The sequence below is a fragment of the Mesoplodon bidens genome, assembly GCF_964165515.1.
Source record: "Mesoplodon bidens genome assembly, chromosome: 1".
Taxonomy (NCBI): domain Eukaryota; kingdom Metazoa; phylum Chordata; class Mammalia; order Artiodactyla; family Ziphiidae; genus Mesoplodon; species Mesoplodon bidens.
In genome coordinates this window covers 31,781,155-31,803,671 of record NC_138176.1, presented here as the reverse complement: position 1 = coordinate 31,803,671, position 22,517 = coordinate 31,781,155, and the positions used below count along the sequence as shown (strand labels likewise).

General features: G+C 53.9%; 1 protein-coding gene across 1 annotated transcript in view; it reads right to left on the bottom strand.

The window, feature by feature from the left end:
- Nucleotides 1–21,268, bottom strand: part of RRP12 (ribosomal RNA processing 12 homolog) — a 29,240-nt gene extending 7,972 nt beyond the window's left edge. Inside the window, exons 1-29 of the mRNA XM_081245866.1 lie at nucleotides 21,012–21,268; nucleotides 20,237–20,469; nucleotides 18,436–18,519; nucleotides 17,249–17,325; nucleotides 16,635–16,740; nucleotides 16,315–16,431; nucleotides 15,097–15,235; nucleotides 14,881–15,008; nucleotides 13,824–13,922; nucleotides 13,101–13,192; nucleotides 11,097–11,208; nucleotides 10,790–10,887; nucleotides 9,460–9,574; nucleotides 8,301–8,443; nucleotides 7,962–8,083; nucleotides 6,952–7,016; nucleotides 6,701–6,863; nucleotides 6,118–6,272; nucleotides 5,784–5,851; nucleotides 5,131–5,224; nucleotides 4,127–4,285; nucleotides 3,911–3,991; nucleotides 3,588–3,693; nucleotides 3,256–3,363; nucleotides 2,581–2,738; nucleotides 1,473–1,564; nucleotides 1,140–1,298; nucleotides 848–1,020; nucleotides 525–653 (exon numbers count right to left, since the gene is read on the bottom strand). Coding sequence (XP_081101992.1) covers nucleotides 525–653; nucleotides 848–1,020; nucleotides 1,140–1,298; nucleotides 1,473–1,564; nucleotides 2,581–2,738; nucleotides 3,256–3,363; nucleotides 3,588–3,693; nucleotides 3,911–3,991; nucleotides 4,127–4,285; nucleotides 5,131–5,224; nucleotides 5,784–5,851; nucleotides 6,118–6,272; nucleotides 6,701–6,863; nucleotides 6,952–7,016; nucleotides 7,962–8,083; nucleotides 8,301–8,443; nucleotides 9,460–9,574; nucleotides 10,790–10,887; nucleotides 11,097–11,208; nucleotides 13,101–13,192; nucleotides 13,824–13,922; nucleotides 14,881–15,008; nucleotides 15,097–15,235; nucleotides 16,315–16,431; nucleotides 16,635–16,740; nucleotides 17,249–17,325; nucleotides 18,436–18,519; nucleotides 20,237–20,469; nucleotides 21,012–21,150 — 3,514 coding nt within the window. The 5' untranslated portion in view covers nucleotides 21,151–21,268. The remainder of the gene's footprint in view (nucleotides 1–524; nucleotides 654–847; nucleotides 1,021–1,139; nucleotides 1,299–1,472; nucleotides 1,565–2,580; nucleotides 2,739–3,255; nucleotides 3,364–3,587; nucleotides 3,694–3,910; nucleotides 3,992–4,126; nucleotides 4,286–5,130; nucleotides 5,225–5,783; nucleotides 5,852–6,117; nucleotides 6,273–6,700; nucleotides 6,864–6,951; nucleotides 7,017–7,961; nucleotides 8,084–8,300; nucleotides 8,444–9,459; nucleotides 9,575–10,789; nucleotides 10,888–11,096; nucleotides 11,209–13,100; nucleotides 13,193–13,823; nucleotides 13,923–14,880; nucleotides 15,009–15,096; nucleotides 15,236–16,314; nucleotides 16,432–16,634; nucleotides 16,741–17,248; nucleotides 17,326–18,435; nucleotides 18,520–20,236; nucleotides 20,470–21,011) is intronic.
- Nucleotides 21,269–22,517: the final 1,249 nt, after the last annotated feature.

Sequence of the window (22,517 nt, the reverse complement as noted above, 5' to 3'; positions counted from 1 at the left end):
GAAACGGGACTTGGAGAGGTTACACCTGAGCAGCCCCTGGACAACAGGAGACAATGACTCGGGAGAGTCTGGCTCTTTTCACCAATAAATGAGCTTCCAGGCCTCAGCTAAGCTTACGCTTGGAATAAAAAAACACAAAAATTTTCAAAAAGGAGGAGGACAAGCAAATAACCAGAACAGAACAGAATACAATAGAAGAGAGATGAACAGAGTGTATCACAGATGGTAAGAGGAAGTACTACTACTGCCTTTTGAAAGTTCTGTTTGAATTATGGAAGTACTGTATAAATGGCTGGGTTACACCATAGAAAGATTTCTCAATGTGGTCAAAAAAGTTTGAGAAACTCAAAAAATTTGAGAAAGTTGCCCAAGATACAAGCTCCTTGTATCTGTTTTTACCTATGTTTCCCCCCAGAATGGTCGCTGAGTGAATGAGTGAACAGGCAAATGAGTGGATGAATGAGCCAACAAGTGCAGCCCTGGCCCAGGCCAGCTGCAGCTCCCGAATGGGCAGGTGGCCCCACCTTTAGCGCCTTCCTCTTCCTCCACCTTGGCGTCGTCATCCTCCTCCTCACGGATGATCAGCCGGCCGTCAGCGCTCACCTTGAAGCCGTGGTCCTTCCTCTTGCCCCGACCCGGCCCAGGCTGGGTGGCTGGCGGGGCAGAGTCGGGAGGTGAGGAGGTGGAAGGCCCGTCCTAGCCCGCTCACACCCTCATCAGAACCGACGAGCCCAGGTCTGTGACTTGGAGGAGTGCTCGCGGGCCTCCCCAGGGGCCACTCCACTCCTAAAGCCGGCCCAGGGCAAGCCCGTCCCCTGTGCCCACAGGCCAGCCGCTTCTTGCTCACCCAGGACTCGCTGGGCCACCTTGGGGTCCAAGAAGTTGAGGGGCTCGTCCCCGCCACCCTCCTTCAGCCACGTCCGGGCCCTCTGGCGGGCCAGCCTCTGCTGCTCCTTGCCCCGACTCCTCTCCTCCTGCTCGTCCTCCTCATCCTCTGAGTCAGCCAAAATCTCCTCGATGCTAAGGACAGACAAGCCCCAAGTCAGGGCGCTCCAGGAGAGGGAGGGCAGCTGGGCATGGCCTGGGCAGACTTCGGGCCAGGGGCGACCAGGCCCCCAGCGTCCCGCCACAGGTCTCACCTGTCGCCTTTGCCCTGGAAGGGCTCCTCCTCCTCCACCTCCTCTTCCGCTGCGGCCTGGCTCAGGGCCCGCTGTTTCCTGGCCCGGGCCTCTGCTTTCCGGATGTTCACCAGGACTTTCTGGTACTCCTCTGGCAGGAGCTTCCTCACCAGCTCGAACCTGAGGCCGTAGAGACGGGCCGGTGAGGTGCCCGGGCCAGAGAGCGCTATCCAGAGCGAGGTGTCCAGCCAGAGCCCTTCCAGCCCCCCGGCCTGGCCCCTTCTCAGCAGCGGTCCTGGTGGGACTGGAAACCCCTCGACTCCTCCCCTACCCCCTCCCTGTCAGGACACAGACCCGAACTTGCGGATGAACTTGGTAAACAGGTTCCGAAGCTTCATGCGGAAGTGCCGCCGCATGTCGTCCGAGAGCTTCCCGATGGCTCCCATCTGCGGGGCAGAGCGGCGGGGCTTCAGGGGGAGGATGCGCCCCCCACCCTGTCTGCCCCCCCCCACCACGGGTTTCTCCTGGTTCCACGAGTCCCTCCTATTGCCCCGCATGAATCTCTGGCTGGACCGCTCTCCAGCCTTCGTGAGAAACGTGTGGCCAGCAGGTATCATCTGCAGTGTCCCTCAGTGAGGCTGGTGGTGCAGGGCCCCCTCGATCCTTTGAAGGCTCGTATAAACCCTAGTCACTCCAGGACAGGTCACCGCTCAGGCCGTCCTCCCCTGCCCATCGCTGGCCCCAGTTAGGTGGCAGGGTTGGGCAGGCATCCTGACTCTCATTTTCCCCTTCTCGCTTTGACCCAACCCAAGGCCAGATGCAAACATGACAGGCAAGCTGGACCTAGAGCCCTGATGTGATTCAACCCAGCTGGAAGTGGGAAACTGAGGCGGCGGGTGCAGTGGACGGAGGGCTCAGAGGACAGTCCCAGCTTGCTGCACGCCTTATGCCCAGCAGGAGGGGGCCAGGGACCCAATACCAGAGGGCTCTTCAGGCCCTTCTGCAGCCCAGCAGGGGCATCCAGAGAAGCCTTCTCAAACCCAGAAGGTCACAGTGCAAGAGGGAAAATAAAAAGGGAGGCTTGGGTCCCTTCCGAGGGACAGCCCAGAGTCGCAGTTCTGTTCCCAGGACTGCTCTCACTAGCACGGTGACCTGGGAAAATCTCTGGCCTCAGTTTGCTATCCGTAAAACAAGCGGTGGCCCTACCCACCAGCCCCTGCCCTGCCCTGCAGAGCCCCTGCTGCTGTGGAGGGGCCGCGGGGGGTGACAAGTGGCAGCCTGGGCGCTGTGCCCCTTTACCTCCACCACTGGTCTCTTCCAGAGCTCATGCATGACCTGCTGCTGCACAAGACAGTGTGTAGCTAGAAAAGTGTTTGAAGCTGGCTGGCCTCAAGGCTCACTGGGTCTCTGCCAGCAGCTCTCGGGCCACGATGCCACTGGCCGAGGGGAAAGGGACACTCACCACCAGCTGCACGTGCTTGGCCAGGTGTGCCATGTCCATGACGACCATTGCCACCTTGATGAAGCCCAGTGCTGATCTGACCACGTCGCGGGTACGGGAGGCCAGGAGCAGGCACACATTCTCCAGCAGCTGCTCCATCGTGCTGGTCCCCATCAGACCTGTGGTGGCCAGAGGGCCACTGTCAGAGACTCCTGGAACCCCACCCATACCCAAGACCCCTGCCGCATCACAAGAGTGGGAGCTGACACCTGGGGGACACTTCCAAGTGCCTGGCACGCATCTAGTCACTTTCTGCCAGCATCTCCTTTAGTCCTTCAGACACCCTGTGAACAGGTGCTGGTTTTCTCCTCCATTTTAGAGATGAGAGAGTAAGGTTCCAGGAGGTTCCTAAGTTTGTTCAAGGTGTCACATGGCTGGTAAGAGGCAGAACCGGGACGAAAATCTAGGCGTGGAACCTAACCTCCTCCGACCCACTCTGAGATCGGGATGCGGGCAGCTGTGGGATGAGGAAAGCCGAGCTGGGCAGGAGAGGAGACGGGAGGCGGGCAGGCCTGGTTCCAGCTCTTTGTCCTCCCTCCCAGGACCTTTCCCTGTTTCGGAAGCCACCCTGTCCTGACCTCCTGGGCATTTTCCTACCCCGAGGGCTTCCCAGGCCTTCAAGGAAATAGCGTTTACCTTTAAACTCGAAAAGGAGGTGGGTCAGGGCCAGGATACTGCAGCTGACCATGGTCACAGCGCCCACGAGACCGGGGTAGATCAGGACGAGGTAGCGCTGCAGGGCCTCTGGGAGGGCAGAGAGCAGGAGCTGCCCAGGGAAGAACCCACCCTGCGCGCTGCATCGCGGGCCCAACGGGAAGGGGGGCTCCCGCCAGAGAGGAGCAGCCCACCCAGGGACAGGGCCAGGCAGCTCCCCCTATCTTTTCTCTCTGACGGGCGAGTGCGGGGTGCCTCCTCACCCAGGCCGGGAGCACAGCGCCCACCCCAGCCCCATGCCACCCGGGCCTCACCTGCCGGGTCTGGGCCAAACCGAAGGAAGGCGTGGCCCATCTCCACCAGCAGCGCAAAAGCATTCTTCCGAGCTCCCACCGACACCTCCTTAGTGCAGAGGATCACCTGCCCAGACAGCCCCGTTAGCACGGGCTCCCCGAGCTGGCCACCCCCGGGCGGGCAGCCTGAGGCAGAGTGGACGGGTAAGGGCACTCACGCTCCCAGGCAGTGAATCCAGCCCACCCCTCTCCCACTACTGCCCTCCCCTGATCCTGGTAGGCCTTCAGGAGCCCCATTCCAAGGAACCCCAAATCACAGCACACTCCCCTCCTGCACCCCGCACCTCCGGGACGAGGGCACTGATGAACTCCTCGTGCTCGGCTGAGAGCTTCCTCACGATATGTATGAGGCACTTCAAACGGGGCTGCGGGACAGAGGGACAACAGTCAGGACGCTCAGTGCCACCTCTGCCCCTGAAGTCCCTGAGCGTCTCCACGCTGGTCCTCTCCTGGTGTTGCTCGTCCCCCCTCGGGCAGAGCGGGGCCCCTGGAGTCCGCACCCTCTTGGCAGGCGAGGAGGTGCTCCGTAGCGAGTCCAGAAGGGTCTTCTTCAGGTCGTCCAGGTGGCTCTGCACGAAGCGGGCGCCAGGACCCTGGGGGCTGGCGCACACCTCCTCCAGCACACGGTAGGCCTTCTTCTGTACCCCATGGGCCTTGCTCTGGGAGGGCGTATGGTAGACAGGGGTGGGTGAGAGAGGGGGCTGGGGGGCCCCCCACCCTCACCCAGTCCAATAACATCCACAGAGCAGCCAAGTGAGCTGTGACTGGCCCTGGTGGGGACTCAGAGAAGCTGGCCCTGCCCTCTGGAGCTCGTGACATCCAATGGGAGGGCAGGGAGAACACAGGTTAGTGAGAGGCTGACTCTGGGCCAGGCAGGGGACGCCGAGGGGAATGAAGCCTACCCGGCCCTCCCTCCATCCCTTCCGCTCCCCTCCGGGACACCTCTCCCGAGTTAGGTGACTCTGTCCTGGACTTGTGTGTCTGCCTGCATGTTCCACCAGAGCACTTCTCATGCTGTTGGGTAACTGCTTATTATACTGTTGCAGTGGTGACAGTTTTCAGAAGGTCACGCTGGCCTGACTTTTGCCTGGTGGTTAGCCACAGCGGGCAGGGGCAAGCATGTCAGGCAGGGGACCCAGCACATGCAAATGCACAGAGGGGCTGTTATATCTGGAACCCTTAAATGCAGCCTCATGAGGCCGGAGTGGCAGCAGGGGGATGAGGCTGGGTAGGATGAAGATCAGGCCAGGCGGGGATGGGCCTAGTGAGTGAGTCAGACCTTGGCTCTACAAGAGGCATCTTAGCAGGTGAGGCCCAAGCATGGCCGTGCATTTCTGTCACTCTGGCACCTACATGATAGAGTACAGGGCTAGACAGATACAAAGGGCAGCCACGCCATGAGAAAGCAGATTAAAACCCGATCTTGAGCAGCAGCAAGGCATGGAGACAGGGCCCACGCCCGCCCAGGTGTGGGCGTGTGGGGCTCCTGGCCTCCATGGCTCACCTCTAGGTAGGGCCGGATGGTGGAGTACAGCTTGCTGATGGCGGCTTCATCAGCGTGGGGAGCCAAGGCCACGACCAGGTCCAAGACGGACAATCTGCTCAGCGACAGGAGACCAAGGAGGAGCTTAGTGGAGGCTGGGGAAGGGCATGGACTATCAGTGCCCTCATGTCTACTGGGTATGGGGGAGGTGGGAAAGGTCAGAGTGAGGAGGACAAGGGGCCTCGAAGGAGCCCATGAACAATAATCACTGCCTGTAACCTAACTCAGCACTCATAAGGTACCAGCACTGTTCCCAGCGCTTTACATGTCTTAACCCCTTCAATCCTCACAGCAACTCTACTGCAGGTATTATCATCATGCCCATTTTACAGATGAGGGCACAGAGTAGAGTAGATAAATAACTCAACCAAGGTCACAGCTTATAAGGGGCAGAGCTGGGATTTGAATCCGGGCAGCATGTCTCCAGGGTCCTCACCCTTCCCTAGCAGACTACAATGGTGCTCCAGGATGGAGGAACTGGTCAGGCCTCAGGGTAGAGCTGGGACATTCAATATCTCAAGACTTTCCTAAATAATCCCAGACAGAAACACAGAGCTTCTGCTAGACATACTCTCTAGCTCCCTGGGCTGCCCCAGCTCAAGTGGGGCACTTACCTGGTGAAGTCAGAGCTAGCAGGGTCCAGCACCTTCTCACTGGCTTTTTCCAGGAAACCATTCACCAACTGGCAGCCCAAAGGGATAAGGAGGGAGTTGTTCAAGAGAAAATACAGAGCAGCAGCAGGTCACAGAATTGCACCCTCGTCTCTTCCCCCTCCTCTCCTCCCTTTGGAGGAGGCTCGAGCCCAGCCTACTGCTGGCATATGGTCCCCTGTTCTTCTGGGGGCAGACAGCCAAGTGAGCCATGGTAGGTAGGGTCTTGACCTTTCCAACACCCCAACCCAACACTCACCCACCAGAGACTGTTCCTCCCCCTCCTCTACCAGGTCACCTGAGGCTCAGTAATGGTGAGGTAAGTTTTGATGGTTTCCAGCACGGCCCGGCGAGGGGCTGGGGTGTCTCCAGCTGCAACGGGCTGCCCGTACAGGTTGAACAGGATCGGCAGAAAGTTCTTCGCAAAGCGGCTCACTTCAGCACGGTCGGCCTCTGGCAGGAGGACCAAAGTTTGCACAAAAGGGCCAGGAGATGACCCTGCCTCAAAGGCCACTGTGGTTGCAGCCCAGAGGCATTCTTTTGGGGAACCTGTGACAGGGTCATGGGTTTGGGGCTTTTCTGGGACAGGAGAGGCTGAAGCCAGAGCACAGAGGACGAGGGGCCACCACAGTCTACGGGGCCAGCCAAGTGCTAGCCCCATGTAAAGGCTGGACAACTCCCAGCAGCTGTCAGTACACTGAGAGTAAAGAAAGAGAAGGGGCTGTTTTCAGCATCCTACTAGCTCCTCGGGTCCCAGCAGACACTCAGGTCCTTGAAAAGGCTTAGCGGTGGCTCAAGCAATGACCTGGACAGGCAAGGTCAGGGGACTCGCACCATCACAGCCATCTTCCACCAGCCCCGACCCCAGAGCCCACACGTACCCGCCTCACAGCCCTTGGTGATGAGGGTGCGCAGGGCCTGGCACACAGTGACCCTCAGGTCTGGGCGCTCGCTGATGGCTGTGCCCAGCGTCCGCGCCAGCCCTTTGAAGGCGGTGGCCACGTCCGTGGGCCTCGTGCAGAACCCAGGCAGGAGGGTCCAGATCTGGGGAGGGAGGGGATGATAGAGGAGAGCGACGCCCAGCAACCTGTGCCCGCCTGTCCCCCCCACCCCCCCCCAGCTCACCCCTTACCTGCCACTGGAGCGTGTCGTAGATCTTGGACTCCACTGTGCTGCCTGCCTGGGCCAGGTCCATTGCTAGAGTGACACAGGACACAGTGTGACCCTGGGCACACTCCTGACTGACAGGCCTCAGGTTTACCCAAACCAAAAGCCCAATGATGAGGACAGGAATATGGGCGATTCCCCTGCTCCACAGACGAAACATAACACTTATTATTAAACAAACACTCGTTTGTTCTAAAAAAATGAAAAGACCTATGTAAAACAGAAAGCGGTATCTCCCCACAATCTCCCCCCCAAATCTTCCTCCCCATTTCTGACCTTATATTTCTCCAAGCACGTGCACACTTTTAAAGATGTAAAAAGGATTGTCTTATAAATATATTGTTCTGAAACCTGGTTTTACTTGAGAATAAAGCTGGTAACATTTATCAGGCAGTTTCTACATGGCAGCCTGTGTAATGTGCACTTACGTGATTATTGCATTTAATCCTCACACCATCGCAATTATCGCCCTCATTTTACAGATGATGAGCAGACCCAGGGGAGTTGAATAAACTTGCCCAAAGTCACCAAACTGTGGAGCGGCTGAGCTGAGATTTCAATCTAATCTACTCAGCTCACCATGGACTAAACCGTCCATTCCCCTGTCGGTCTCTTTCCTTCTGTACAGTGAGCACTCTGTATCCCATGGTGGGGCTTTATTATGACTGACTTCACTGGAGCCCCAATGAGGGACGTGTGGGCTATGTTGGGATTTTTACTTGGAACATCTTTGTATATATAAATTGGTGTGTACTTGTGTAATTGTTCCTCTGGTGGGAGAAAAGGCCCCTGTCTGCCTGCCTCGGGGCAGGGGTGCCTGGCCACGCCTCGGACCCCACTGATGACGGCGCTCAAGCACTGGCTGACCACCTGCTTGGCCCAGGGAGGCTGCTGAACGTCCTAAGGCTGGTGCGCTGGACCAGGAGCCCTTCCTGACCCTTCCAGTGAGGCTCCAGGACTGTGGTGGGCCCGTACCTTTCCTCTTCAGGGTGGTAGCCAGAGGCAGGAAGTAAGCGGTAAAGAAACCAAGTCGAGTTTCCCGGACGTGGTCTCGGATGACGGGCAGCAGCCAGCTCCGAGGGAAATCCAGAGTCTCTCTGGGAGGAGGGAGGGGAGGCGCGGTGAGGAAGGGGTGACGGCCTGGAGCTGTCTCCCCACGGAGCCGAGGAACAGGACAGATCCTGCTCTGGCCACCCCCACTGACCCGCACGGCACGTGGAGACGTCAGCCGAAGGTGTGGACACCCTCCCAGCAGAGAACAAGCCACGTGGCTCTCCTGGGGCTGGAATGGAAGCCAAGCAGGGCTGCACTTACTCAGAGCCATCAATTTCCAAAGGCACAGCCTCTAACACCACCTCGGGGCCCATGCTGGCCACGGCAGCACCCACTGCGCGGTCCAGAGCTGCCATGTGGGGGGAGTAGGGGGAGAGGCGCAGGTCACACAGGGACTGGAGGCACTGGAGCAAAGAGACACGGGTCAGACATTCAGACGGGCCTGCGGCGCAAGTACCCATGGCTGAGGCTGGGCTGAAGTCTCCAAGAGGACGAGGTCAGGGGCGTGGGGTCAGGTTATGCTCTCGCCAGAGGTCACAGACCATTAACCAAATTCAACTCTTGGATGTGTTTGAGCCCTCCTCAATGCCCCAGGATTTAAAAAGAAATTCTGTATTTGTTAGTAACGGGTAAAAATCAGGAGATTTCATATACAAATGTAGATTTCCGGTTTATCTTGAAAACCGGGAAGGTATGGGAAACGCAGACCCACAGTACAATTAGTATAAATTAGCAGGCACTGCGGAGCAGCTGCCCCTCGAGACCAGAGCTGCCCCCTCTGGTTCACTACAGCCCCTCAGAGCCCCTCTGCGAGCCTCATTCCTTGAGGACCTCTCACAGGAGCCAGGTGTTGCCAACCTAATCTAGTGGGGCCTGGGCCAGGCCTCTCAAGGAAGGCCCTACCCTTGGGGAAGGCCCCACGAGGCCGGGAGTTGCTCTGCCTGCTGGAGAGGGGTCTGTGGCCTGTCCTCAGGCTCCCACCTGCTCCTGGAGCCGGGGAGGATCTCCGGGTGATCCCTGAGCCTTAAATGGTTTACTCTGGGCTTTGGTAACCTTCCTGGGACCTAAGTCTGCTTAAAATACTATGCTCACCTGTTACAGAAAATTTAGAGAATTAAAAATTAAAAATTAAAAGATAATAGATAGGGGTGAGGGAGAATCACACTGCTTCCCTGTGAGTTTCAAAACCATCAACTCCAGCTAAGACTAGTGAGAAGGCATTAGGCGGTGGGGGGAGGGGTGGTTTCAGCCCTCTTCTCGTTCCTCCCACGTTGGCCCAGTCGCCTTCCTGGGGACACAGTACTGGGCACCCGCAGTGGACCCTGGCAGTGGGGGAGTAAAGCGCAGAGGTAACGGAGACACGTGCCCCTCTAGCAGCCCCAGCCACTTCCTGCCCCAGCCCAGCCGCTGCCCCAGTCACCTTCCTCATCACGGGATGGGCCTGTCTCCCACACGCCTCGAAGAAGACACACAGCAGCTGCAGCACGGAGCTCCATGATGCGTGGAATCTGTATGTCAGGCCCTCCTCCACTGCCCTGCCAAGGGAGTGGGCAGTCAGGGCCATGGAAGTCCATGGCCGGCACCAGGAACTACAGACCACGGCAAGGGTGAGGCCCCAGGAAAGGCCAAGGGGGGAGAGCTAGTGTTTACCAAGTACCCCCTGTGCTAAGAGTTTCATTTATATAATCCTCACACTTCAAAAAAAAGCTGTGAGCTAGGTTATTTGTTCCATCCTCAGATGGGGAAACTGAGGCTCAGAGGGACTAAGTAACCCAGCAGTGTCACACTGCTAGTGGCCAAACTGGGCCTCCAAAGCCCGTGTTGTCACTGTCCCACGCTTTCTCGGTCTGACCAGAGGTGGGAAGATGGGGTAGGTACAGGTGGCCTGGGCAGAGGGAGGAAAGCCACAGCAGTGGGGAAGCCCGGCCGGCTGCTAGCCCCTTCCGGCCCAGGCACGCTGTGGTCAGCTCATCTCTTGAAGTCGAGCCCCAAAGGCTTTAGGCAAGAATGGCCAACAGGGGTTAGTGTGGGGAAAGGGGTGAGCTGGGGGTGGAGCAGCTCTATTCCTCAGTTTTCCAGAAACTTCATTCCAGGTGTATCCAGAAGAAACAGGCCTATGTCCTCACAAGGAACAGAACCCAAAGCATCACACCTTGGAGCTGAGCAGACAGACCCAGAGGAAACACCAAAGATCCTAGCCTCTTGGTGCTCTGAGGCTCCTCACTGGTGGCTGGAAGGGCCTGGGTGGTTGGAGGCCGTGTCTGTGAATGGCTTCTCTTGTAGGCATGGAGGGCAGCAGAGCACATGAGTAAGAGTGGACTCTGCGGTCAGGCTGCCACTTACTAGTTGAGTGACCTCAGCTTTCCCAGTCTGTAAAATGGAGTCAGCACCTATCTCCTAGAACTGTAAGGACTACCAGTAGTTTCTATTTATTGGAACTTAACTACACACCAGGTACTGTTCTGAGAACTTTACACGTATGACCTCATTCAATCCACACCTCCATTAGACTGATGCGGACCCTGAGGTGTTGAGAGGCAGAGGAACTAGCCCCAGATGACAGGCCCCCAAGTCCACACTCATGAGCATGACGCTACGGCACCTGGAGTGTGGCCAGTGCTCAAACCGACAGCAGCTGCTCTGGCAGTGTGCGCAAGGCCCACCACAGTGACAAGAGGAGTACCTGTCATCATGAGGAACTTTCTACAGGCACACCTTATTCCCTCCTCACGCAGAGGCTGTGTTCTCACCTGAACATCTTGGCGACATACTGGGCAGGGCCTGAGGCCGAGGAGGTCACGGAGCCGATGTCAGCCATGTGGGGAGCAACACACTCCTTCAGGATCTCCTGCAAAAAGAGGCCACAGCTGTTTGGGCCCAAGACAGCCCCCCAGTGCCACTCAGCCTTCCCAGGTGACTGCTTCCTGAAGCTTCTAGGAAGCTCACCCCCACCCTGAGAACTTCCTCCCCAGGATGCAGCTGGAGGCCTGGGGTGAGCTCTGGGAGCTCTACGGCTCTCTGCCTCCCTCGCTAAAGCTGGGCTGGGGGCTGAGGTACCTGAAGGCACTGGGTGGCAGCTGTCACCACCTGCGAGTGGGGGGAGAGGAGGCAGGTTGTCGCAGTTCCAAACAAGCGAGGGAGGTGGCCCAGCCCCAGGTCGCGATGCAGCCTGTCAACACAAAAGGCTTCTGTGGGGCCTGGCCCTGGGCCTCGGGGACTCAGATGGCCCAGGTCTGACAGCAGTCATGGATCTGCGGGGCTCTACGGGGCCCTGCTGGTGGGCAACTGCAAGAAGTGCCGTCATGCAGGTGACAGCTACACGTGGTACAAAAATGCAAACAGGTCTCCAGGGTATAAAACGAAGAGCATGCCTTCCTCACCACACCCTTCTCCCAGACTGACTCTCGGATGCACTTCCCAGGGGAAACTCAAGCTTAAGTTTCTCAAATACTCTTCCAGAAGTTTTTATGCATATACAAACACACAAAACAATAATAGTTGCTAACATTTATGTAACAATGATCACATACCAAGCACTGGTGTAACAATAAGAATTAATTCATTTAAACCTTGCAAAAAATAAAAACAAGTAAAAACCTTAAAACTGAGATTAAATCCTATTACAATTCCCATTTTATACATGAGGAAACTGAAGCTCGGAGAAGTTGAATAACTTGCCCAAGGCTGCCCAGCTAGTGGGCGGTGGGGGTGGTCAGGATTCACAGCCTGGTAGTTTGGCTCAAAAATACAGATAATTACGCACCTCGCTTTTGCTCAGTGTATCTTGGAGGTCTACCCACATCAGCATGCACACATTTACCTCAATTATTTCTAACAGCTGCCTAGTATTCCACTGTTTGCGTTTAACCAGTCCCCCCCGGGGCCACATCTAGGTTGCTCCTAGGTGTTTTTGCCATTACCTAGAATGCTACTACAAACATCCTACAACTGTGGGAGTCCTCCTGCAGGATAAACCCTGAGAAGTGGAGAACAAAATGATTTGGCCATTTGCTGGCACCTCCAGGTAAAAGGTGATTTGGTGCAGAAAAAAAGACACGGGCCTGGCAGACCTGCGCTGGAGACCCGGCTTTGCTCCCCTGCAGCTGCATGACTAGCTAACTTGCAGTGTTTCACTTTCTGGTTTATGAAGTGGGCTAAGACCTTCCTCACGGGGTGCTGTGATCAGTGAGATGAAACATGGATGCAAAGCACCCAGCATGGTGCCTGAGGGAGAGCAAGCCAACGGAAAGCCTTCAGTGGAGGGGAGGATGACACGGTGGACCCTGTCTCCAGGCAAAATGCAATCACCAACTGATATTCTACTTCATTCTCAGCCTTATTCAGGAAAAGTGGAGCCATCTAGTGGCTACTATAAGAGTGACTGTTATGGGCTTCCCTGGTGGCGCAGAGGTTGAGAGTCCACCTGCCGATGCAGGGGACACGGGTTCATGCCCCAGTCTGGGAAGATCCCACATGCCACGGAGCGGCTGGGCCCGTGAGCCTGCGCGTCTGGAGCCCGTGCTCCGCGACGGGAGGGGCCGCAACAGTGAGAGGCCCGTGTACCGCAAAAAAAAAAAAAAAAAAAAAAAAAAAGTGACTGTTATGACGGAGACACAAAACAGAAACTGGGTTCGCAGGACTGAGGATCCCAGAGGAGGGGACCATTAACCCAGGTGGGGAGTAGGGTAGAGCCGCAGAAAGGGGATGATATCCTCTGAGAAGTAAACCAGCTGCACAGGGTGACAGCTGGCCAGGGGTGACAGGAATCAGGATGGCACTCGGGCCCCACCTCTCGGTGGGGAAGGTGCTCTCGGCCGCCTTGTGCTCCTCAGCTCCCCGCAGCTCTGGCAGGAAAGGCAGCAGCCCTGGCTAACACAGGCTGTGCTACCCGGCCCCGCCTTCATGAACACAAGAGCTGGCCTGCACACACTCAGTGCAGAACCGCCACCGCCCCCAGAAAGCCGAATCCCCTCCAGCTTCCGGCTCATGTCCCTCTCATCTGTACCGCAGCGCAGGGGTCCTGGCTGGAGGCCAAGGGACCGCCCTCCACCACATCCCTACCTAACCAGGTTGATGTGGGCTTTCTCCATGACCTTCAGCCAGGCCAGCAGGGGTTGTAAGTCATTCTCGCTGGGAACGTAGTCGTACAAGGCCTAGGGGCGAGACAGGGAATAAGCAGGTGACTGAGCAAGTGTGTTCAGCAGCAGCCCAATGCCAGGACCCATTCCCATCCCTAGGCAACAGCACGTCCCTGTGACTGTCCTGTCCCAGGGCCTGCACACAGGGCCCCCTGCACTCACAGCCCCCTTGGCCTTCCTTTCCCTGCTCAATGAAGCCCTTCCGCCTCTGCTTCTATGGGGAAAAAATCTCTAGGAGCAGTCAAGAATAACTTGGGTCACACAATCCTTTGTGAACCTGACAAAAGCCAGAACCCTTCTCCGGAAAAATGTACGTGAGCATATACACACATTTTGCAATTTGGGGGTGGGGTTTGTGCCCCGTTCCCCAAATCCACCCAGAGATCCCTAACATTGTTCAAGGTACCTGTTAATACCATGAGACCACGCTGAATGGTTTTTTAGGTTAACTACCACAAAGTCAAGAGTCAGGGCCCCCAGCTCCCATGGACACCAGTGTGGCTTTGGTGGCCAGTCTCCTGGCTGCCCGTCTACCTGACTCCTACACTGGGGCAGCCCAACCCAGCCCATCCAACCTCGCTCTGCAGACAAGTAACAGGGCCGCCCCCCAGCACAGCCATGTGCCCGTCCCCCCATCAGGCCTCACCGTGATGATCTGGGCGTTGAGCTCTGCTGGCAGGGTACCCGGGCTTGGCTTGGCATGGAAGAGGCTGTGAAAGGCCTGCATGGCACAGGCTGTCACCAGCTGGAGAGGACAGGGAGGCTTAGTGGGGAACCCACCGCAAAGCCCACGGTGGCCCTGCACCCCTCAATATCTCACTCCAGCCGGTGGGCTTGTGGGGACTTGGGCCCCCTGAACCTCAAACATGCCTCCTACACCTGGACACTCAGAGGACTGCTGCTTTAGTAAGTCTTGGCAGCCACCAGGAAAAAAAAATGATTTAAACAAGGACAATGGAGAAATGCGAAGAAAATGTTTTTTTAACGTAATGGGCTAAAAAAGCAGGCTACAAATGGTTGGCATACTATAATTATAGCTGTACCTTCACGTTTTTATGTGTTTGCTTACCTAAAAAGAAAATGTCTGAAAGGATACACAGCAAGTTGTCTGTGTACTATTTATCTTAGGAAATGAGACTTGGAGGGAAAAAGAGACTTTTATTTTTTTACTTTATATACTTCAGAATGTTTTTTTTTTCCTTTTAAACAATGATCATGTTATTTATATAATGAATGCTTTAAAACATGTAGTGGACAGACAGTATAAGAGAATATATAGAGATTAACAGAATTGTGCTGGTATATCAAACGCAAGGGATCGTTTTTATGTATCTTTAAAGTTGTTATACTGACGTTATTAAGTAAGCAAAAAAAAAAAAAAAAAAAGAGAGAGAGAAATAACCGTTGTCTGTGGCTGGGGTAGAGCTCAAGGTAGGGGGAGGACTGACGCTTTACCGGCCCCGCCAGGGTTCCACCCTCTCCCTCACCTCACCTCCCAACTGAAGATGCCCAGTCTATCCGACACCGGGGATGAGATGTTGTCCCTGGGTGTAGCTAAGAGCAGCGCGGGGGCCGGGAGACCCTGGCCCCTGCTTTTGGCCTGAACAGTGAGTTTCCCGAGTGCCAGCACCACGGGCCTGGGGTCTGAAGCTCTGTCCTCCCTCCTCCTCGGCGCGTCCCCACGCGCCGGGGCCCAAGCTCACCACGTGGCTCAAGGTCATGACGCGGAGGAGAGTCTCACTGCAGCTCTTCACCAGGCCATCCGGGAAGCAGGGCAGCACGTCCTTCAGCAGGGTGAGCATGTGCAGCGTGGTGGTGGCCTCCTTGGAGCCTGGTGGACAGAGGGCAGCTGAGACTCCAGCCCGCTCTCTGCAGCAGGCCCTGTTCTCCGCCGCCCACTCTCAACTGCGTTTCCCCACCTCCAGACTTCTCGATCTCCTGGATGCAGAACTTGGCAGTGGACATGGCAGCAGGGTGGTGGGCAGGGGCCTTTTCACCAAACATGAATTCACTGCCCTTGAGGACGGAGCACACTCCATGCTGGGCAGCCTTCCGGATCTGAGGGGCAAGGAAGGGGGACAGGGCCGGGTCAGTGTTCAACCAGCAGTGTGTGTGCTTCTCATGACCACCAGCAGTGAGCATTGATCGCACACCTCCTACAGGGCCAAGGCCACGCCTGGGGCTGCGTGTGTGTGGACTCCTGGGCTGCCGAGTAAGACAGACCTCGCTTTCCATTCCTGCTCTTCTGCTAACTCACCAACTGGCCTTGAGCAAACCAGACCACTTAGTCTCTGAGCTTCAGTGTCTCATCTTTACAACACGGATTCCTTCATTCATGCAATCGTCCAGCAATATGGAGTGTCCACCAGTTCAGCGGTGAACCAACAACTCATTGGGAGGTAGGAAATAAAGAAATGTACACCAGAAGGTGAAAGTACCTTGCAGACAATAACACAGGGGCTGTTACTTTTTATACAGCGATCAGGAAAGTGTCACTTCAGTGACATGACGTTTCAGCAGAGATCTGAAGCAAGTGAGGGAACCACTGCAGGGATACACAGGGAAGGAGGCATGAGCCTGCCTGGGATCAGAGCGCTTAGCACAGGGAGTGACTCTTAACGACTGTTACATGTTCCCCGCGCTAAATTTCAGGAGGAAGCAGAGTGGCCAAGCACAACGTACTGGGCACCTACTACAAGCCAGGACCTGCACCAGGCCCGTGGGGAACACCAGAGTGTCACCGCGACCTTGCAGCAAAGTTGTTATTATCATCCCTATTTTACAGCTTAAAAACCAAGACTCAGAGAGGTTAAGTAACTTGCCCAAGGTCACAGCACAACCAGTGAGTCCAGTATTCAACTCAGGTCTGTGTGACTCAAAGCCCCTCTCCAGCCCTCTCTCCTGCCACTGTAACTAAACAAGTCACTGACCAATGAGGCAGCAGAGACTCAAATGGGCCTGACCGTGACCCTCCCTCCTGTAGGAGGAGCTAGCAGATAGGGCTTCAGGCAGGAGGAGAACCTCCGGACAAGAGCCCAGAGCTCAGGGTGACCTCCCCAGTCCACTTAGCAGGCCAGGCCCAGCCTGGTTACTAGAGTGGCCGCCCGCTCCCACGTCCTGGTGCCCCACGGCCTCACCTTGGGCTTGGTGTGCACAGTGAAGCTCAGCAGCCCATGGAACACCTGCAGGGTCACGGGGTAGCTCCAGGCCTCCAGGTCCTGCTTCCGCAGAAGGGTGGCCAGGCAGGAGAGGACCTTCAGAGGAGAGGCGGTCTCTCAGCTCCACCTGCTTCACCCAGGTGGGAAAGAGCCCAGCTTCTCACCAACTCCAGAAAGCGCCAAGGGGCTTTCTGAGGGTCCACAGAGTGCCTATACCCCTCCCAGGGAGTGTCCAAGCTGTAGCCAAATCAGATGGGCTCCGGAAGACGGCAGGGGGACACTGAGACCCAAACACTGACCCATCGGAGGGCAGAGGTGGAGCCACTGTTGGCCTGGGCTGACAGGATATCCATGAAGGCTTTGGAGGTATCAGAGAACTTCTTAATGAGCACAGGGCTGGGCACGCTACAGGGAGAGAAGAAAGAAGGTCAGAAGACTAGAGGGGCCTCCGAGAGCAGCTGGTCTGGAGGAGAAGTTGGACAGAGCGGGGCAGCGCTGGCCCAGTCACTCCACGAGCCCACCCTTCCTGACGCCCGGTTCAGTGCGTTTCCATGGCACCTGAGCTCCCTGCCTGCCCCACCTTCTCCACCACCCGCTCTCCACTATCCACCAGATGGGCCCTTATAAACTCCCCCAAGTCCTCTCCCCACCTGGCCCCTGGCTGCAGATGCCCAGACATCGTGGCTCAACACTCCACCCTGTCCCTCCTGCCCCACTCGCGGCACAGGGCTGCCCCTGGCCAGGCACCAGCACTCACACTCTGCCCTGTAACATCCCAGGCCACCCTGGAGCCTGAGCCAGTGGAATGCCACCTGATACTTAGCATCTTTTTGTTCCTTTGAATAATTCCCTGATCCTCCTCCTCCCTTCCACCCCCACTCCCTTCTTCCCCATATAAGGAGCCAGGACTCACCGCTTCAGGACGAGGTTCAGCAGGTAAGCAACAGCAGCCAGAGACTCTGTGGACTCCACCGCTTCCATTGTTGTCATCTGAGGCCAGACCATGGGGTGTGAGTGGGAAATGTGTCACGCTGGGCAAATGGGGTATGGGGGTGTGCCCAGCAGGACGGTTATGACTGAGAATGCTGGTGTCAGAGGTTCAAATCCCAGCTCCACCACTGTGACTTTGGACTAGCAACTTAACTTTTCTGTGACTCGGTTTCCTTATTTGTAAAATAGGGATCATAAGTTGTTGTGAGGTTTAATTGAATTAATATACATCAGACATTTAGAACACTACCTGACACATTATGAAAACCATATGGTGCTATTTAATCTACTTCATTAGTCTAGAGCAGAGGTTAGAAAGCTTTGTCTGTAAAGAGCCAGATAATAAATACTTTAGATTTTGCAGGCCACATGTGGTCTCTGCTGCGTATTCTTCTTTGTGTATTTTAACTATCTTGTAAAAATGTAAAAGCCATTCCCAGCCCTAGGGCTATACAAAAACAGGGCACGAGTCAGATTATGCCCATGGGCTATATATATAGTTTGCCGGCCCCTGTTCCACAGTAGTGGTTCTCACACTTTTACACCCTTAAAAAGTACTGATGATTTCCCCAAAGAGACTTTGTTTACAAAAGTTATATCTATTGATCTTTATCATATTAAAAATTAAAACTGAGAATTTTTAAAAACACACAAATATGCAAGCACAATTCCATGAGCTGTCAAAATGTCATCAGACATCACGTAACTTCTGGAAAACTCCAGGGTACAGTCAAGAGAGAATGGGAGTGAAAAAGGTAAATGATGGTTTAGCATTATTATGGAAATAATTTTGACTTAACCAACCACCAAAAGGGTCTTGGGAACCCCCAGACTACACTTTGAAAACAATTTTATTAGAGAATCCCCTGGGTGTAACTCAGTTTCATGGATTAGGAGAAAAAAATAAAAGAGAGTAGTGGATTTTGTTTTACAAGAATAATGTAGCAAATCCCACCAGGCTTACCAAGCCACCTGAGAATAACTGAAGCGCTTTCACCTGTTTAAGGTTGTCCTTCTCATCCCCACATGCAGGGGCCCCTGCCTTCTCCTTATAGCCTGAATAACCTGCTACTCGGAAAGCCCGCCCACCTGCAAGTCACACCCACTCACCAGGGCAGCAAAGTACTCAGTCTCCGTCTCCTTCCCACCCTGGGAGCGTATCACCTCGGTGACAGCAGCCAAGACAGCACAGATCTGCACATGAGGGAGAAGGTACCTATGACATCTATTTCCAATCAAACCCCACCGCAGGGTAGCCTCTTCTCCTTCCTCCTTCACAAATTATTCTCCTGACAAAGCCCAGAGCAGACAAGATGAGCAGCATCCAGAGCCAGGGGAACACACACAGGGCCCAGCAACAGGAAAACTCACACATCTGCCCAAAACCCACCTCTAAGGCTCTACCCCTTATATATGTGTAAACATTCATGCACAAGTGTTCACTGCCGCAACCAACTGGAACAATAAAGCAGCCATCAACAAGGGATTAATAATGTACTCATTATATAATAATGACAAATTCAAACACTATGTAACTATTGAAAAGAATAGTGAACAACTACATAGATTAACTCAGAAACACCGATCAGTGGCGAAAAAAGTTGTAGAACAGTATATATAAAATATAATGGCATTTCAGTAAACCTGAACAAAATGTGGGTAAAAAAGTCTACAATGGTAATTTGACAAGAGGCCACTGAGCACTTGAGATGTGGCTAGTATGACTGAGGAACTGCATCTTAAAATTTTTATATTATTTATATTTAAAAACAAATACTTTGGGCTCCCCTGGTGGCGCAGTGGTTGAGAGTCCGCCTGCCGATGCAGGGGACACGGGTTCGTGCCCCAGTCCGGGAAGATCCCACATGCCGCGGAGCGGCTGGGCCCGTGAGCCATGGCCGCCGAGCCTGCGCGTCCGGAGCCTGTGCTCCGCAACGGGAGAGGCCACAACAGTGAGAGGCCCACGTACCGCAAAACAAACAAACAAACAAACAAATACTTTATCCAGTTATTGGGAAACAGATTTAGAACTACTTGGGTATATGAATCTACTTTTGCAACTGTAAGTTTTATGAACTTTAAATACAAATCAAGTATTGCCAATGAAGATTTAGCCTCCAAATGGAGGTGTCAGACTAGATTTTGAAGACTTAGTATGATAAAAATAATGCAAAAACACCTCACTTGTAAAAATATTGATTATAAGTTGAAACAACAATATTTTGGGCATACCAGGTTAAATGAGATATATAATTAAGGTTAATTTCACTTGCATCTTTTTTACTTTTATTTAACATAGCTACTAGAAAATTTTAAATTATGTATGTGGCTCATATTACATTTCTTTTCGACAGCGCTGGTCTAGAAAAGTACTGTTACAGTTAACAGTAACTACCACAAAGGAGTTAAGCTGGGAGAACAACTTTCATATTTTATTCTACTCACCTCACTTTGTTATCATTTATAGTTTTGACATTTTTCATTTAAACAATGAAAATATATGTATATATAATTTAGAAACTAAAAAAATAATATTTAGGTCTTGTTAGATAGAACATTTTTTAACCACTGTTATTCAGTATTAATTTATTCAACAAATGTTTCCTGAAAACATTCTATGAATATATAAAAAGGCCTGTGTTAAGTACAGTTGAAGAGATAAATGTTTGCAAAAAATGTTTTGGACATTTGAAAATTGTCAGGAAAATACCCTGAGGGACTTGACACTTGAGCCAGGAAGATGTTCTTAGAAAAAGCAGAAAGTGAAACCTGCCCTAGGAGGGGTAATAAGTAGCAGACACAAAGGGTAGGAGGGGTGACACATCATCCAGAGATTCCACCTGTTGTCACTGGACAGCAGTCAGCTGGCCTCCCCTCACTAGCCTCTGGCTGTCCTGAGACTCCCGCCTACCTCCTTGTGGGCAGCCGAGCTGGACTCCCAGAAGCGCTGCACTTTGCTGAAGGTGACGTTTGTGCAGTCGGAGAGGCCGCTCAGGAAGGTGCCCGAGGACTTCTCGGTGAGAGCTGGCGCCACCTCTTCCTCTTCCATGGCAGTCTCAGGGGCTTCGCTTTTACCCAGACGCAGGGATCCTGACTGCAGCTCATTATGCAACTTTACCGCATCAACTGTCAAGTCGCTCTTTCCTGAGAACCGGAGGCAAAGGGTAAGGACCCCACTTCTTACCCGAGCCTCCTTTTGGCTAAGAGAACAAGAACTACCCCTAGGAAACAAACAGGGGGAGTCCAGACCCCCAACCAGAGAGGCTAAATTCTGAACGCGGTCTGCCTCAGCAGTCCACTGTACACCTAGAACTTATCAGATTCAGAGAGGGAACCCTCCAGGTAAAAGTTTCGCCGGTGGGAGTCGGGTGAGGGCTGCAGTGAGGGGCCTGGGAAAGAGATGAGGGTGAAAGCGCTTTGTAAAGCGCCACCACGGTTAACTATAGGCGTGAGTACTGACTGATACTCGTGGTACCCTAGCCAAGTCATCACCCTCCTGTGGAGTCGGTTTCTGCATCTCTTAAATGGGGAGGGTGGACCTTTACAACAGGCTCCAGATCGGATACTTTAGGAGACGAAAGGTCCGATGCTTGGGCCCCAGAGCCTGCAGAGAGGCTCAAATCCATTGAGACCCAGGCCCGCCCAGAACCCCGCCGCCGGCTGCGCCTGGGTCGCGACCCTGCTACCTGAGGGCCGGCTGAAGAAGCGGCTGCGGGCGGCCTGGCGGTGGCGGGAGATGGCCGGGTTGCTGTCGCTGCTGTGGCCTTTCTTCCAGCGTTTCAACTTGGCCGAGACCCCGGAGGGCAACTTCCCCGAACGACCCATGTCTACTAAGCCGGGGGTGAGTTTAAAGGACCGGGGTCCAAGGACCTAGAAACACACGCAAGCCCCACGTGGGTTCGCAGCCCGCTCCACTTCCTCTTCCTCTGGCGTAACTTCCGTATTCACGTCCGTTACCATGGCAAAAGAGTCAACATCCGGTTTACGTATTCTCCAGGCTCCGATCTGGGAGGGGCTCCGAGGAGATCAGTTCCTAGGGAAGAAGTGCTGGTGTTAGGGAGTCGCTGGGGCTCTTACTCCAGGACTAGGGTTTTTGGCCACAGGAGTGTCTTTTTTTTTTTTTTTTTACATCTTTATTGGAGTATAATTACTTTACAATGGTGTGTTAGTTTCTGCTTTATAATAAAGTGAATCAGCTATACATATACATATATCCCCATATCTCCTCCCTCTTGCATCTCCCTCCCACCCTTCTTATCCCACCCAGGAGTGAGTCTTATAAAACTGGAATTCCTTTGCAGGTTAAAAAACAAACGTACATTTATATTATTTTTTAAAAATCTAATTTCAAAACTTAAGCGTAGAGGGCTTCCCTGGTGGCGCAGTGGTTGAGAGTCCGCCTGCCGATGCAGGGGACACGGGTTCGTGCCCCGGTCCGGGAAGATCCCACATGCCACAGAGCAACTAAGCCCATGCGCCACAACTACTGAGCCTGTGCTCTAGAGCCTGTGAGCCACAACTACTGAGCCCGTGTGCCACAGCTACTGAAGCCTGCGTGCCTAGAGCCCGTGCTCCGCAACAAAGAGTAGCCCCCCCTCGCTGCCAACTAGAGAAAGCCTGCGTGCAGCAACGAAGACCCAACGCAGCCAAATTAATTAATTAATTTTAAAAATGTATATATGTGTATAACTGAATCACTTTGAAAGATTGGCACAACATTGTAAATCAACTATACTTCAATTAAAAAAAAAAAAAAAGAGTTAAGACCTGGCCAGACCTGAGGAGTGAAAACTAGTTTGGGCTGGAAAGAGAAAAAAGCAGGCAGTGATGGTCTAAACCCACTTAGCTATTTTCATTTATTACTGTGGATACCCACTTGCTAAACCACCCTTGCCTCATGACAGCACTCAATCCCACCTACTTAATATCCTCTTCTCCTAATTCCACTTCAGAACCAGAAAGCAATCCACATTCCCATTCCCCTGAGACCCTGCCCAGAATCCTTTAGCCAGAGCCCAAACTTTACAAAAGAGCTTCCCTCCCCTCTCTTGCAGAGCAGCATTCCAAGATTCCTCCAGAATTCCCTCCCTCAATTCAAGTCAGTAAATATGATTTTGTCAGACTAAGGCTTGATCCTGGGGCTTTTGGCTGATTAGGCTTTAAACATTCATTTTACAAACATTTTTTTTTAG